The 16,349-nt window shown below is 48.6% G+C and overlaps 1 protein-coding gene and 1 long non-coding RNA gene across 4 annotated transcripts in view; one reads left to right on the plus strand and one right to left on the minus strand.

The window, feature by feature from the left end:
• Window positions 1-243: 243 nt before the first annotated feature.
• DBX1 (developing brain homeobox 1) lies at window positions 244-4,425 on the minus strand. Its single transcript, XM_077112270.1, has 4 exons — window positions 4,059-4,425; window positions 3,264-3,365; window positions 1,066-1,268; window positions 244-594 (listed from the first exon to the last, which is right to left on the minus strand). The coding sequence occupies exons 1-4, from the start codon at window positions 4,423-4,425 to the stop codon at window positions 244-246; spliced, it is 1,023 nt and encodes a 340-aa protein (XP_076968385.1).
• Window positions 4,426-9,430: 5,005 nt separating this feature from the next.
• Window positions 9,431-16,349, plus strand: part of LOC143643690 (uncharacterized) — a 216,855-nt gene continuing 209,936 nt past the window's right edge. For all 3 annotated transcript variants that reach the window (XR_013156326.1, XR_013156325.1, XR_013156324.1), the window contains exon 1: window positions 9,431-9,551. This is a non-coding gene — a long non-coding RNA (uncharacterized LOC143643690). The remainder of the gene's footprint in view (window positions 9,552-16,349) is intronic.

A 16,349-nucleotide genomic window follows, 5' to 3' on the forward strand; every position in this document is an offset into this window, starting at 1 on the left:
GGAAAAGTTAAGGCCAGGACCAAGACCTAAATGTAACTTGTGTGGGAAAGGCGAGTGTGAGCGGCTGGGGGGGGGGGGGGGCGGAGGAAGCATACGTGTCTTTCAGGCCATGGGAGGGACTGTGGCCCTCTTGACGAGGGGACGCGTCTGCAGAAGGCCGCGGGAGCAAAGTGAACACGCAAACTGAACACCTCTTCGATTTCAAAGCACTTCAAAACAGTCGCCCAGGCGCGGGAGGGGCTTCTAGGAAACCGTGATTTCCTCCTCCTCCTCCCCCTCCTCGTCCTCCTCGGAGTCGGAGAAGTCCGAAGGTTTCCCGGGGCTGCTGGAGCGGGCGGGCGAGGGGGACAGGCGCGGCGCCCGCAGGTAGCGGGGGTCGGGGGACGCGGGATAGGCCAGGCGGTGGCTCGGGCTGCCAGGGCCCTCATCTTCCTCCTCGTCGTCCCCCGGACCCTTCTGGCCCACGTCGCTGAGGTCCGGGTGCGGGTTGAGCTTGGTGGGAAGGGTCTGCTCCCGGCAGCCCCCGCTGGACAGCAGCTCGCGCTCCTTGGAGTTCCTCCATTTCATGCGTCGGTTCTGGAACCAGATTTTCACCTGCGGGCGAGAGGTGGACGACATAATGGGAGACACGGAGATGAGCTCGCGGCCTTGGGGGAGGCGGGGGGGAGGGGCGTCCGGAAGGGCTCTGCGGGAGGGGCTGCGGGGGGAGCGGGAAGGGGAGCTAAGCCTTTCTTCCCCGCCTTGCCAGCTCCGCATTCCGTGAAGTGACTTCAGATGGGTGACAACACCCCACCATCACCCCACCTTGGCTCTTGGCTCCTTCAGCTCTATCCTCTGGCACGTGGCCCAGTTGGGCTGGGACGGGTTGGGGGTGTGTGTGTGTGAGTGAGATGCCCGGGGGCGGGGCTAGGGGCTCTATCCCGAGGAGCCTCGAGGAAGCCGGCCTCAGTTTGACCATCTGTATAACTGGCCCTAAGCGGCTCCACAGCGCCCTCTCAGGTGCACCCTGCGCGGCAGAGAGGTGAAGCGAGGGAACTGAAGAGGCTGTGGGGGGACTGCCCATACCTGCGAATCCTTCAGGCCCAACTTGGCCGCCAGCTTCTTGCGGTCGGGTTTGCTGATGTACTTCTGCTTCTGGAACATCTTCTCCAGCGCCTTGCGCTGCACATCCGAGAACACAGCTCGACGCAGCATGCCCCGGCGGGGCTTACCGCGGGCAGCCAGAGGCCAGGAAAAGGTCCCGGGGATGGGCACAGCGCTCGAAGACGCTGCGGGAAAGGGGCGGGGGTGCGGGTGAAGCTGCAAGCGAGTAGGCAGTGCCCCGTCCTGGCCGCGCTGCTTCCACCCTTCCAACGCGGCCTCCCGCCTTTTTTTCTCACTTATCCCTTCATCTCTTTAAAGCTTTCCTTTTTCTCCCCTGGAGATTAGGCCACGAACCTACAAACCTGCGAGAGAGAAAGGCGCTTTCCGCCCAAATAACTTTCCCTTTCAAGCGTACACACCCGGATTAGGTAAAACCCACCAAAAACACAGAAAACAGCCCCACAATAGCCTGTTTCGGTTTTCCATTGAAATGTCTCAAGAAGCAAACCTGTTCACATCAGTTAAGACAGCGATAAAATAAATAAATTACAAAAATAAAATTAAAATATTCAGCTGGAGGCTACTGGGTTCACTCCTAAACTTTTACCACCTCGGTGGCTTTTGCATTTTCTGATGAACATGAGGTGCTTTACTAATTTGATTGGGGGATGAGGTGTCTGCTTTAGAGCTTTTTAAAAACTAATCAGCAGTCATCTTTTTTTTTTATATTAACCTTTCCTCCCCTCCCCCAGAAAACATAAAGAATTCAGCCCGAATACATGAAAAGTGGCAGCTAATTAGCACATTGACCGCTTCCCAATGGGTATTGGCATGATAAAAAGGGGGAGAGTTTCGCTTTAAGGGAGGAAAAAAAAAACCAAAAAGAGACAGAGACTCTAATGAAGCGTGAATGGTAATTGTGTAGTAATGAACTAACAGAAAAAGACTGAGGACAAGCAGCGAAAGCCATATATTACTGGGACAAAAGAGATTTACACTTTCAAACTAAACACAACTGCAGGCCAAGACCATTGGGAGAATACTGATGGCAGAGGCTTCTCTTCCCCCAATCGTTTTCATTAAATGGACATGAAAAGCTATTTATAAAGCTTGGGTTGTTTTTGTTAGAGCATTGAGATGAGGGAGAAAGGGAGCAAATTCCATTATCAGCAGCAGCATGAATGGGGGGGGAGAGTGTTGGTGAATTCTCTCTCCCCCTTTTAAAAATCAATTGCTTGTTTCTTTCGCTGATATTTGGGAATGCTGACCTGGTTTTGTCCATCCCCCACCACCCATGCCCAGAGTCTTCTCTTTATAGGAGCGCCCCTGACCCTCTTCTGCGTTTTGACCAGTTGCAGAGTTTCTGAGCCACAGTTTGATTTGCCGCTGGGATTTCAGAATGAAAACCTCGTGGAAGCTGTTTAAGTTGTTTCTCCTTTAGACTCTTTTACAGTGAGACGCCAGTCACGGGCTTCCCTCCAGCTGCTTCCTATTTTACAAGCACAACATTCTTTAAACTAAAATATGGGCGGGGGCGGGTGGTGGTGGTGGTGGTGTTGAGAAGAGGTTGAGAAATTAGGTTGGAAATAGCAAGTTGGGGTTGGGGGAGGATCTACCCCCCCCCCCCGGGCGACCCCAGGCACCCCACACAAGAGGGCACCCCATGTGGTCTTGTGAAAAGCCCAAAGCCCTGAATGAGTCTTAAAGGGGAATTAGCCCCGGCTGGTAGGTGTCTCGCCGCGGCGTGGAGGGGCGAGGGCTGGTCTGTGTGTGGCTGCCCGGAGGAGCTGACCAATTGGTCATGGTGCTGAAACCTTTGTGGGGAATCGTGGCCAAGTGCACTGACTCTGTGGGAAAACGGCGGCGTGAAGGGATGCCAACAGCTCCTCGCCGGGAAGGGAACCGCCTCAAATTGGGACCATGACAATTCCTGCTAATTTGTAGAGCAGGGAATTGGTGCAAAGTGTCAAGCAGTCACTGCTTGTGCTAAATAGGGCATCAAATTGGCGCGACGGATTCGTGAATGTTGTACGCCTTGCAACCTCTGAACCAGAGCGTAACCCTGGGGGGCGGGGGTGGGGCGGGGGTGGTGGACGAGAAATATGGCTTCAGTGCAGGGAACGACGGGCTGAGCCAGGGGCGCCGCCCAGTCCCACGCAAGTAAGGGGGATGAGACCTACCTGGGAAGTAGGAAGATCTGATGAAAGGCTGGAAGGAGCCTTCAAAGTAAGGAAAGGTGAAGGTCTTGGGAGGGATGCCCTGGAGTAAGGCTGGGGACGTTTCTGGCAAGAGAGAAGAGAGGAAATTTGGTTAAGAACTTGATTATTATTTACAGCAGATGAATACATGACATGACTATCACTTCCGCTGGGTTTCAAAGATGTCTTCCCCAGTGTATTGGCAGTAACATAAGTCTTTTCCTAACATTGGCCTATCAGTTGCAATTCTGTCCTTTTTTCCCAAATTAGACCTCGGAGTCACATATCCCTGCCCCTCCTCCCTCCATCCTCTCCTTACTCCCTCCGCCCGCCCCCCTCCCCCCAAATCCCCATCCCAGGTAATAAGAGCCAGGTAGGACTTGGGAGGGGTAGAAAAAAATTGCAGATCCATAAGGCGAGTTAATCCGATAAATACATCATCTTGGGTTTAAAGAAACCGTCCCCGGACGAGCAAGGGCAGAAACGCAGATGCCCGGGGGCATGCGCTGGGCATCACCGCCACCGGGAACTGTGCGCTCTCTTCCACCACATGCGCTCAAGTTCTTTCGGATGGTGGAGCGAGCCTGGAGGCGTTTTTCCCCCCGCAACCCGCTGCACCCAAATCTCACGTTGCCCAGTTTGGGGCCTCGGGATTCCTGCGTACGTGTGTGTGCTGGTGGGTGCGTGGGTAGCCGCTCTGCACAGGAAACTGAGGCCATAGATGTCCTGCAAATGTCCCGCACCTGGACCCGCCCTCGCCGTCTTGCCCTCACTTACCAGTTCTGGGTGCTGAGGAGAGAATGGCATTCACCCCAAACTTCAGAAACGTGGACTCGCTGGCAGGAGAGATGGCAGTCTGTGGGGAGCCGCCCCGCCGACTGCCCGGGCCGGGGGAGCTCAGATCTGAGGCCCCGGTGTCGGCGAGGGTCCCCGAGGCCCCATGCCTGGGCGGCGACATGCTAGCGGTGGGCACGCTGCGAGGTAGGTAGACCGGGGGCCTGCTGATGCGGATCAGATCTTCCACCAGGAAGCTGGAGTGGCCGGAAAAAGCCGTCTGCAGGGACTGGGGCAGCGTCAAGGTGGGTGTGGGGCGCAGGAGACTGGGGTACCCGGCGGGGGGCGCGAGGAGACCGGGGAACATCATGGTAGGCGCGGGGCGGGCGCAATAACCCTTCTTCCCGTGGCCCGAGAGTAAACCCCTCTTTTCCCGCCCCTCCCGCCCGCGCGGTGCCCTGTTTCTCGGGCTTGGCAAAGCCTCCAAGTAACGATCCCACTTGGGCGTCCGCGAGTCCTCCGTGGTCCTCCCTTCGACGTGATGGTTTTATAGGACCCGCCCGCTAAAGCTCTTTGAAAAGTGACAGCTCTGACAATGAAGTTCAACAAAGTTCTCCACTCGAGCTTCATTCGCCGGGGGCTCTGGGCGCTCTGATTGGCGCAGGGGTGCAATTTATGATTGGATTAGTCTTCATAAGCATGGCCCGCACAATGGGCCGGCAACAAAGGCCGGCGCGCATCAATTCTGCATATCGACCGCCTCTCTGCAATACAGTGAGCCCCCCAAAGCTCTTGCTAGAGTTTTTTTGTTCCGAAGCAACAACCGGGCTAATTAAATGCCTGTTTAGAAGTTTCAGATGACATCTTGCCTCATAGAAAAGGAATTACTTAAAGAATGCACTAAATTTATTTGCAGCTCCCCTGCTGAGACTGGAAAATAAATCAATAAATATTCATAGAAATTCATCTCCCGGCTATCACTGAAAAACAAAAAACAAAAAAACAAACAAAAAACCCACAAACACCTCCCCCACCTTTGGGGAGGCAATGGAAAATTTCAAATCAGTGAACATGAAAATATGCTCCTTTTTCAGTCTCAAGCCCTAGTTATACTCCATCTGATGCATAAAGTACATGTGAGAGGTGGGTTAAGTCGGTACGAATGGTGTGCGTGCGCGGTGGTGGTGCCGTTTTACCAACCCAGGGAAACTTGGAAATTGATGCTCTGGGACTATTGGATGTGTGTCTGTAGGGGTGGGGAGAGGTCTGGGTTTGGGTTATTTTATTTGGGGAGACTGGTTGAGCTTGAGAATGTTGGTTGATATCTGAAGAGTAAAACGAGTCTCCTGCAAACTCCTAGCCAGTTGGCCAACGATTTCCAGTGACCTTTCTCTAGGAGTCTCTGTAAAGAGACCTCTGCAACTTGCCTGCAGGAGGAGCGGAGGGAACCATAGCCCTGTGGCCAGGCTGCGGTATCCACTGGCAGAGGCCTCGCCCCTGCCGAAAGCAGCATCAGGGTAGGAGACCCGGGACTCTGTGAGTGCTACTGTGGCCCTTTTCTAACTTCAAGGGGGTGCAATTTGCATTCAAACTCACAGCCAGAGCATTTTAAATCATGACAGCAAAAGTGGGGAGTTGTCCTGAGAGAGCCCTGGCTACTGTGGGAGTGCTTAACTTGGCCAAGGTTTTGCAGCTCCTTAATTAATTGCAATATACAAACTACTGAAAGCGTAACTAAAGGTGTTGGTTCGTACAAGGAAAGCCTCGCATTAATTTGGGGCCTCAAAGGAGGATCTTCTTAGGGTTATTCCCTTAGCTTTCCTCTGGGCTGGGGTTGGGGTGGTGCTGTGCCTCCCCCCCCCCCCATTTCTCTGCTCCTCGAGATAACAGATGTATTAAATGTCCCATTCATTTCTTTGGTGTGGCTGAACCTCCCCAAAGAGAAGTGTGCAGCCCCGCCAGGCCGCCCTGATCCTATTAACCATGAACTAACTGTCACCTTCAGCTGGTTTTCCTTTTTGCTTTTTAACACAAAGCTTTCTTAAAAATCTTATTAACCAGCTTTATTTCTCTCGATGGTTTTGTTCAGGGCGTTTTGTGTTGATGATCTCCATGTCGCTGCTTTAACCATTCAATAAAAGTGCATCTGCGATTTATATCACATTAAACCAGAAACGGAGCCTTGATTCAAATTGAAGAGTTTAGGGCCGGGTTCTGTAGGTCAGAATTAATGCTTGAAGAGGACGCCAAGTGCGGAGTTTCCAAGCCCAGGATTGCCTAGAGAGGAGTACAGGCCGGCAGGAAGGAGAACGTCGAGCCGGAAACTACTTTTAAATGAGTGATTACTTAAATACGGAAAACGTATCATTCCAGTTAACTAGAGGCTCCTAGAAAGGGAAAACGACGACTTGTTGAAGAACTTTAAAATTTCCTCTTTAAGAACTTTTGAAATAAAATAGAGTCGAAAACTATGGGACACTTGAATTTTAACCTTGCCGCAAGACAAGGTTTCCCACCGCAATCTCTCCCGCCAAACTATTTCTGGACGCGGTAAAAACCGTTTCTGACTCTCCCCCCCCCCCCCCCCATCTTCCCTTCCTCCCTGTCTCCCTCTTCTCCTTTTCTCCTTCGCCCCTCCTTTCTCTCTCGACCTTTCTTTTTCTCATCTGAAATCTTTGAGCAGTTGCCAGTTCCCGGACACCCCTGGAAGGAGACCCCGGCGACCAGAGTGTTCGTTTCCCTGTCTAGAAGCGCCTGTTTCATCTTTAGGAATACCTGAATAAAATCTGTGTTTGCAGAAATCGACCAGGGGTTTTGTGGGGCGTAAGGACCCGAGGCCGCCGGCCAGGAGTCTTCCCAGCGCCTCCCTTCGCTAGTCCCCTCCCATCCTGGGGTATTTCCCAGGGTGTAATTGTTACAGTTATTATCCTACTTATTGACACGTTCCAGGCCCTCCTCCCCCCTCACTCGCATCGGCCTTTCGGCCTCATTAAAGACTCACTGCTGCTAACTTTTCTGCTTTTAAAAAGGGCCGACATATTTTGGAAGGTGGGTCAACCTCTTGCTGCGATCCACGTGGGCCCAACTTTCTGCGGTCTGTCTCCTCAGTCTCTTAAAGAATTCCTAAGGCGCCGAGAGGAAGAGCGAGGGCGGGGGCGAAGGCTGGCCGCCCGTGAAAAGGCAGAATAAATCCTAAGAAAGCAAGATATCGGACCAAAGAATCTTACTTTAAGTGATCTCCTTGAATGCGTCTTTTCAAACTCGGCGATAGCCTAAGGGGCTGCGCGGCGCGGCGGCCGCGGCTAAGACCTGTGACTAATGCCGTTTGACCTGAGCCCCGGAGGTTTTGTGCGTCCTGTCGTTCATCGTAATGTCGTTATCTTCCAGGTTATTTTGGAGAAGTCACTCGTGTTCTTTAGCCCAGGGCTGGGGTTCTGTCTCTTTCAGGGAGGGGAGGCTGGGGGGGGATGGGTGGGGGGGGTGAGATAGGGAGAAATTAAGTCCAGGTTTGGGGTCCTCGCCTGTGGCGTTCGAAGCCAACCCCTCTGCGCACGCTGGGGTAGAATCGGGCAGGGACCCTCTGGGCCGAGGAGGCCAAAGCCGCCCGAGCCTCACTGAGAAGGCAGACAGGGCTCTCGGAACCGGTTCGGCGTGAAGGTGGGGTGGTCCTTTTCTCTCGGGCAGGGCCGCCACAGGCGCCGCGCCCTAGCCGCTGCGCGCCTCTCTCTAGTGTGGACCGAGTCTGGAGCGCCCCGGGTAAGCGCTGGCCTGCCAGGGTGGCAAAAGGCCCTTCAAAGTAATGCGTGGCATTGGCTTCCCGGTCTTCCGAAACGACCGGGAGCGTCCGTTTCGGGAAGGTAGGGACCACAAGGCCGCCCTTTGCAGGCTTCCGACCCCGAGGCCGCAGAGTTAGTGCGCGCTTTGCAAATCTTGGCGCGAAGCCAGGCGGCCGGGCAGAAGCGCTCGCCGCCTGGCTTCTCCCGCACTGGGGGGAAAAGAAGAAGCGGACTGGCGGGGAAAGTGGGAGGGCGGCGAGGCTTGGGCTGAAAGAGCTTTCCTGCCGCCTCAGCCCCTCTCGGCAAGCCGCTCTATTAAGACACCTCTAAGGGTTCACCTTAAGAATAGGCCACAACGAGCTACCGGCCGCCCTGGCCCTTTCTAGCATGTCCCCCCAACGCCCGTTTCTTTCACACTCCCTCCCCCCCCCCCTTTTTTCCTTGAAAATCCTTCTATTGTGCCAATCAAGCAGATGGTTTGCAGGAAATATAGCTTGGCCTCGCTGACCGAAACTAATTTTAACTAGCTTTCCAAGCCTGGAACGTTTGTTTTGCGCTTACAAAATAGCCCCCAAAACAGCTGGCAAGGGTGAATTAAACCCATTAAAGACACATTTATAAGAAATTATATTCACATAGATTGCGTGAACCCTCTTGTGCAGCCTGAGAGGGGAGATGAGCGCATTTAAATGAAAATGTCGCTGAACGCTCCCCTCCTTAACGTACCCTGAAAGTCTCAAAACATTTTACTAAATAGATTAACTTGACTATTGTCTTGCATCACATTTATCAGCTTCATTAAGTGAATAGCTGAACAAATATATTACGCATGCATGAAAAGCTCTTTTTCGAGAAGCCTCATTGTATCCTCAGCACTGACAGGTGGTTAACTGTGTGTTGTTTTTCTGCGTTTTCTTTTAACCCGAAGAAAGAGGATCTCGGGTAGAGCGGCGTGGCGCCCAGTGCGGGCTTGGCCAGAGTATACTTTTAACTCCGGCCTTGGGTCCCGGCGCCTCACTGACTTTAACACCATGAAGTGTCAAGTGAAGGAGAACAGAGTCCGTTAAAAATAATCAAAATTAACTTTCGGCGAGCCCGACCTTAGTGCTCTTTCTTTCCACTCCCCCTCCCTATCTGGGAAATCAATTTCATATTGCTCTTTCTCAAAGCCGAAAAGTAAATTGCCTTTACTTTTCTTAATCGACTCAAAGCAGACTGCGGAGTTAAATATCCTTTTAACTCATATTTGGATCCAAATCACTTGACTCTCTTGAGGGCGTGTCATTTTCCTCCCGAGCCTCGGTGCCCCTGTGTGTGCGTAAAACGAGGGGTTATCCTAAAGACCTATAAGTGCCCTTTCAGAGGTGACCGTCGAAGGTTTAAAAACCTGTGGCACTTTGTCGCTCCACCGGGGGCCCCTGCAGCCCTTTGGCCCCTGAGAAGACGACCCAAGGGACACAATAACCGGATCCCCCGGGCTCGCCCTCGGGAGGGAAGGAGCGTGGAGCGCGTGCGCTCACCGAAGACCGCGACTGCGTGAGGCCTGAGAGCACGCGACTTCCGCACTTTAAGTCTCGCGATCCTCTGGATGCCGCGAGCAAAGTCCTCAGGCCGCTGGGTATTCCCTTCCCTCTCTGGGAACGTTCCGCCTGGTCCGCGGCTCCGCTCGGCTCGACGTCGGGTTAGGAGGTGTGGCCCGGCATCAGGAGAAAAATCGGAGGTGATTATTCTCCCTGGCTCTACCGGTCCTCGGCTTTGCCTTTCATTACCTCTCACGGCTCCCCGCCTCCCCTCCCTTATTATTATTATTTTTTTTACCCCTTCTCTCTCCAAGCTGGAGTTATTGATTTCCTGTCCCAGACTCTTTAGAGAGACTTGGACGAAGGTGAGGTTGGCTGGCGGGCGCTGATTGGAAAGGGATCCTTCTCTGGGCCTGAATGGGCCGCTTTTGTCCACGGCGGGTGGGCATGAAGAGAAGGGCCAGAATATGAAGTCTATTTAGTCTTTTTTTTTTTTTTTTTCCCATCTACAAGGACTTAGGGTTCCGGTGGAGGCTGGGAGAAAAGTTGGGAGGAGTGGTGAATGCACCACTTCCCCAACCCTCTTAACGCACTTAAGGTATAGTGCACTCCAAGAAGACTCATTTACTTTCAATGGGTGTAAGAAGTCGTTGCTACTTTACGCCTGTCTCCAGGCTTGACAGTTTAATATTAAACCTCACTCTTGTCCAATTACTTAGGAGCCTGCAAGGGAAAAAGATGTTTGCCTATGGCCTCTCTTTAGACCAGAATCTTGCTTCATCCTCTCCTTTTCCATTTCTTTTTTTTTTATGTTAAAAAAGAAAAACCAGATGGTATGTTTTAAAACATACAAGGAGGAGGAGCAAGTAACAGATCCAGGGCCAGTAAACTAGAGAATGCCTGTAGGGTACATCCTTGACTTTAAACATCCAAAATTCTTCACCTTATTTTGTCTGTTTGAAATGTACAGTCCTGTCCTTTTGGAGCAAAGAGAGATTTTTTTTAAATCCAGATGCCATTGGGAGGACTAGAGGTAGGGTTGCTAATACTTTATAATGTAGTGAAAATTAGTTTTAAAAATATATATATTTTTAACAGGTAGTGCGTGTTGAATTGCCTGAGGAGGGAGCCTATCAGAGAGAGACTTTTTTTTAACCTGAGCCAATGCTGAGAGGGAGATATTCCCAAGTTTGTGGGCCTTGGGATTGCTGGAAGGTGGTATGCCCTGAGCCTGAGGTAGACCTGGAGAGTGATGCAGGAAAGAGAAGCCACAGGCTCAACTTTCACCTACCCAATTCACTAGTCAGTGTAGGGGAGAGAATGAGAGGCATAAAAGGAGACATTCCTCTTTCATTGGAAAGGGATGAAACAATAGCCTTGTTTTAGGGTGTTATTATATTAAGCAACGCCTCAGGACAGAATGCCAGCCCCGTTCACAGGAGGAGAGCAAAGATCTTCCCCTGCCTGCTTAACCTCATTCACTTCAACCTACTTCTCCAACTGCAGAGAGAAAAGAAGTGGTTGTCAGATAGAAATGCCCTCCACATCCTTTCTGCCAACTTACCCTCCATTCTGCTCACATCTGTGCAATGTTAAACCCCTTTCTGCCTTTTTGGGAACTGCTCTAGCTCTTTATTCCCTGTTTGTACTTCCAAGTCTACTTCCTAACCTTTCTGTGTCCTGCTTTTGCCTGGAATGATAGTCCTTCAGTCAGTGGGAGGCCCTTGCACTAACTGGAGGGCAGGAGGAGAGAAAGGTTACAGGTATTTATTCCTCATACTTCTGTCTTGTTTTGTGGTGTTTCTGAGAGTGACTGCAGCCACAGCTTCTCAAATCACTTGGTTCTGGCAATATTGTCCTGCCAACTGCCTGCCCTTTTAGACCTCGGAATATACTGGCTTCCCATGGTTGCTTAGTCTTTGGGTGCATCAACACTCCTTGTTTGTCTATTAACTCTTTCCATACATCTGTAAATAGTCTCATTTGAAACTTCTGCTGCTGGAATCCTGACTAATACATGGGCCTTATTCTCCATTGTTCTTTTTGTTCTTATAGTTTCAACATCCCCTTCACTGCAGGTTCTTTCAAATGGGCTAATTTTCCAAAGGACCCTCTGGGCCTTATGTCCCTCTTTAGCCACCTCTTTCAGTTTGCTAAAGATGCCAGAATGCAATATACCAGAAATGGATTGGCTTTTACAAAGGGGATTTTACTAGGTTACAAATTTACAGTTCTAAGGTCATGAAAATGTCTGAATTAAGGCATCAACAGGGAGATACCTTCTTTGAGAAGAGCCTGCTGTCATCTGGGGTTCCTGTTTCATACAGGAAGACAACATGGTGATATCTGCTGGTCCTTCTCTCCTGACTTCTGGTTTCAAAATGGCTCTTTCAACCCCTGTGGATCCTTCTGGCTTTTCCTGGGGCCTTTTCTTTCTCTCTGCTTCTTTCATTTTGTTTCATCTCTCTGCTCTTTGTATGTCTCTCTCTCTATTTTCTGTCTTTTATTCTTTCAGTAGAGGACTCCAGTAAAAGGATTAAAACACCCTTGAATTGGATGGGACACATCTCCATGGAAACAACTTAAGCAAAAGGTCCCACCCAGAATAGGTCTGCCCCCACAAGAATGAATTAAAAGAGCATGGCTTTTCTGGGATATATAACAGATTCAAAACAGCCTACCACCTCTTCTCACACATCTCTGCTAGCTTTTGTGAGGCCTGGGACAAGACTACAAATGGAGATCTGTGGCCCAACCTACTTCATGTCCCACCCTGACTCCATCCTACATCCTGGGGGGCCATGCGCACAAGACTGCAGACACCTGATCTGCATGTCCAAACTCCAACCATGCCTGCCACAAACCCACCTCGGCTGTTTGGAGACACGCATACAAGTGGATTTGAGAGACCTAGGAAAGAAGCTCATGGAGGTTTTGAAAACAGGCCTCTTGCATTTTGGGTAGAGAATTCCCAGGTCTACAAAGGAGTGCACAAATTCTGGATGAGCACATCCCCTTCACCCATGGTGACGAGTGGAGCTGGAAGAGGGCCAGTCTGAGGCCCTCCAAAGTATGGGGCCCAGGCTAAGTCCTTTTTGTCCAGGTCTAAGCGGAATACTTTTTTCAGAGCCAGACTTTTTTAAAGCAGTGTTTACTGTTGCTTTCTCCAGTTCTCATTACTGCCATGACTTTCATCACACCATCGTCAGCACATTCACTGAAATGGCTTTTGTCAGCATGGCTGATGTCACCCCTGTTGGCAGAATCTGTGGACTTTTCTCATGTTACTTGGCCTGCCTGCAGCATTTGGCTCTGTGGACTTCTCACTTTTTTTTTACTTCATAGATTTATTTTCCTTCTCAGACTGTTCTTCTTGCTCTCTTCATGAACTTCCCTTTCTCTATTTGTCCCTTAGACCATGTTTGTTCTGATTTTTTATCTTCTCCCAGATAGTTATTGAAATTCCACCGATTATTTAGTCTGTCCCTATTGAGTTCCTTGTACTTCCCCAAGTGTACTCTGTTCTTTCAAACCCCAGTCAGTGCCTTTGTGCAAGTTGATCCTCCTACTTCCAACATCCTTTTGTACTCTCTTCACCTAGCTACCTTCTACTGATTGGGAAGGTCTTGGCTTAAAGACGTCCCTCCATTGGGATGCTTCTCTGGCATGTGCTCTGAGGTCTGTGTCCCTTGAGTACTCTCTCGTAATACCCTACCTTTATCATTATATTTATTACCCTTTATTTAGAGTTGCCAGATAAAGTCGAGAGCACCCAGTTAAATTTGAATTCCAGAATAATAAAAAACAGTAATTTAGTGCATAAGACATACTAAAACATTATCCATTATTTATCTGAAATCCAAACTGAGCTGAATTTCCTCGTTTTTGTTTATTTCCTAAATCTGGCAACTCTACCAATGGAATAGTTTACATGTTTGTTTCCCCCTGTGTATCATAAACTCCTGTACAATAGGCACTATATCCTTTGACTCTGTGTTCCAGTCTCTGGCACATGGCCTGCCTACAGAAAATGCTTGCAGAGTGGTAAATCCTTCAAGTTCAACTTCTCTGGGAATGCTCTCCTGCCCCAGCTATCAGGACCTTCCATGCTTTAAAGTTAGGTGTATTTAGTTCCCTGATCTCTCTTCTGATTTATTCTAAGATCTCATTACTATTAGCTTTTCCTTTTATACTATTTGGTTCTTTAGATGGTAACCAGATGATAAAGTGTGCATAGTTTGTGAAAAAATACTGTTTAATCTTCATTTGTATCCCCTAGGCCAGTGTTCTTTGCTGATTTGAATGATTAGGCAATGACTTCTTTTATTAGTTTTGGCCATAGTGAGTAAAACTAGTGAATATGCTTGTTTGACTAAGTACGTTTAACAGAGAATCACATTCCATAATGTAGGGACCAAGCACAGATTAACACTGTTAGGTACTAACACCCACTCTTGCAGCATTGAATACATATTTAACATTTGCACTATAATTAATAAATGTGCTAACAGATCCCCACCCACACCTCACTTAGGTTCTTAGAAGGAAATTATGTGTACAAATATATATTTTAATGAGCTTATTACTAAGAGGAATTATGTAATCGAGAAGGCAGAAACCCACTGCTCTGAAAACTGATTCTAAAGAAAGGTCTCTCCACCTAATCTTTATTTGGTACTGAATCAACTGGCATAAGACAAAAGGTCAAAAGAGAGTTTATGGTATTGGTTAGTTCTGGGGGAAAGGAAGGTAAGGAAGGTGGGAGAAAATGCAGAGATGTCCATCTCATTAACAGAAAATAGTCAGAACTAGAGCTGCACTGTCTGATTTGGTAGCCACTAGCCACATGGGGCTATTGAAGTTCAAATTAAGTAAAATTGAAAATCCAGTTCCTCAGTTATACTAGCTATAATTCAAGTGCTCAATAGCCACATGTGGCCAGCACCTACCATATTGTACAGCACAGATATAGAACATTTACATCATTGCAGAATTCTCTTGGATGATGGTGACTAGAATGTCTGAATGTGAGCAACAGGGGTCAAGAAGCTGGGGCTCTTGGCCTGGGGAAAGAGAAACCTAGAGGGATATGACTGCCTTAGTCACATGTCTGCCAAGGGAAAAGTAAAATAAAGTAATGAATTTCCTGTTACTAGAAGAAAGCAAGGAGAGGCAGGATCTCTTACGGCAGCTAGAGAAATTTGAAAACATATCATGTTGGCCTTTCCTTCACCTCAGTCAACAAATACTTATTGAGGACCTACTGTGTGCAAGGTGATGGGAACAATATTCCTGCCATCCTGCACCTTCCCATTCCTCTTAGAATGAAGTAGAAACTCATTATGGTCTACGAGTTCTGTGTGAACAGGTCCCTGTGAGCCCTTCCACTCTTCCCTTCCTCTGTGACATACCAGCTGTTTTAGTTTGTCAACTGCCAGAATGCAATATACCAGAAATGGAATGGCTTTTGAAAAGGGCATTTGTTATGTTGCAAGTTTACAGATCTAAGGCCATGAAAATGTCCAAATTAAGGCACTGACAAGAGGTTACCTTCACTCAAGAAAGGTTGATGCTGTCTGGAACCCCTCTGTTAGCTGGAAAGGAATCTGGCTGGTAATGCTGGGGTCTCTGGCTTCTGGACACCTCTGTCAGCTGGGAGGGCACATGGTTCCCCGGGGGTGTTTTCCTTCAGCATCTCCAAAGATCTCTGGCTGTGTGGGCTCTGTTGGCTCTAAAGCTTTTTCCAGAATGGTTCCCTCTTAAAGGGCTCCAGTAAGCAACCCCACCTTGAATGGGTGGCAACACATCTCAATGGAAACCACCTAGTCAAAAGGTTACCACCCACAATTGGGTGGGTCATATCTCCATGAAAAGAATCAGAAATATCCCACCCAGCAATATTAAGTGAGGATTTAAGAAGATGGCTTTTCTGGGATACATAATAGATTCAAACCGGCTCAGTAGCCACCTCATTCTCCTCTAAGATGCCAGGTTCTTTCTTGCCAGTGTACTTTTGCATAACCTTTTCCCTCTTCTGCTGCATTTGGTTAACTCCTGCTTATCCTTCAATTGCAGTTTAAATACTACGTTCTTACTTAATTTCTAGAATATCCTTCCTTATCCCATCCTTGTTATTCTCTTTCACATTGTCCTGTATTTTTTTCTTCATGGCATTATATATATAAACTGATTGTATATATATATAGTATATAAATAAAGTTTTGTTGCTACTTGTTGTGTGACCTTGGGTCCAGTTACTCAACCTTTCTGTACATTTCTTTTTTCAACTGCCTCATGTAAAGTGTATATAATAATACATATCCTGAAAGATTATATATATATATGTAATATATATATAATCATATATATATATATATATATGTGGCCTAGGATAGTGGCTGCCTATGTTTAGATACATAAGAAAGTCTGTGCTCTTTCCTGTTAAGACACCAAGTATCCTATTCCTATACCCAATTTCCTCTTAAATGTCAGTGAAGGATATTTAAACCAATACTAACAAGAACAACTGCAATGACAATGATAGTTAGTCTTAGTGAGCACTTAATATATGCCTGGTACTGTGCTATGTATTTTACATGCATTATTTTAATTAATCCTCAAAAAAGCCTCATGAAGGAGATAGTATTATTATTATTATTCCCCTTATCTATAGAAGAGGACATGGAAACTTAGAGAAATTGACTAATATAACTGTGGCAACTTTGTCTTGTAGTCAGCTTGACTAGCTGGAACTACAGAATTCCCTTTACTATGTGATTCTGGGTGGGCAGACCACAGAACAGATATTTGGGACTTTTGGAGGGTGGAAGGAAAGCTGTAGCCATTTGGTAGCTGATTGGCTGACTCATTTCTTTGGCATGAGGCAGCGGCTGCCCTTACTGCTCCAGTTCCCCTGGGTTCTTCACTTCTCTGACTCCTTGGCCAGGTGTATGTATTTAGCTCCATGGAGAATGGCCTTGGCTTTTACAGGACACCCG

Source organism: Tamandua tetradactyla, chromosome 8 (genome assembly GCF_023851605.1).
Source record: "Tamandua tetradactyla isolate mTamTet1 chromosome 8, mTamTet1.pri, whole genome shotgun sequence".
NCBI lineage: Eukaryota > Metazoa > Chordata > Mammalia > Pilosa > Myrmecophagidae > Tamandua > Tamandua tetradactyla.

What these genes read in the sequence shown, in the direction of transcription:
- DBX1 (XM_077112270.1), bottom strand. Translation starts at nt 4,425, where the DNA reads ATGATGTTCCCCGGTCTCCTCGCGCCCCCCGCCGGGTACCCCAGTCTC. An exon ending in CTCCTCAGCACCCAGAACTG is followed by an intron (nt 3,366 to 4,058) that starts GTAAGTGAGGGC and finishes CTCTCTTGCCAG; the next exon opens with AAACGTCCCCAGCCTTACTC. An exon ending in TGGGCCTGAAGGATTCGCAG is followed by an intron (nt 595 to 1,065) that starts GTATGGGCAGTC and finishes TCTCGCCCGCAG; the next exon opens with GTGAAAATCTGGTTCCAGAA.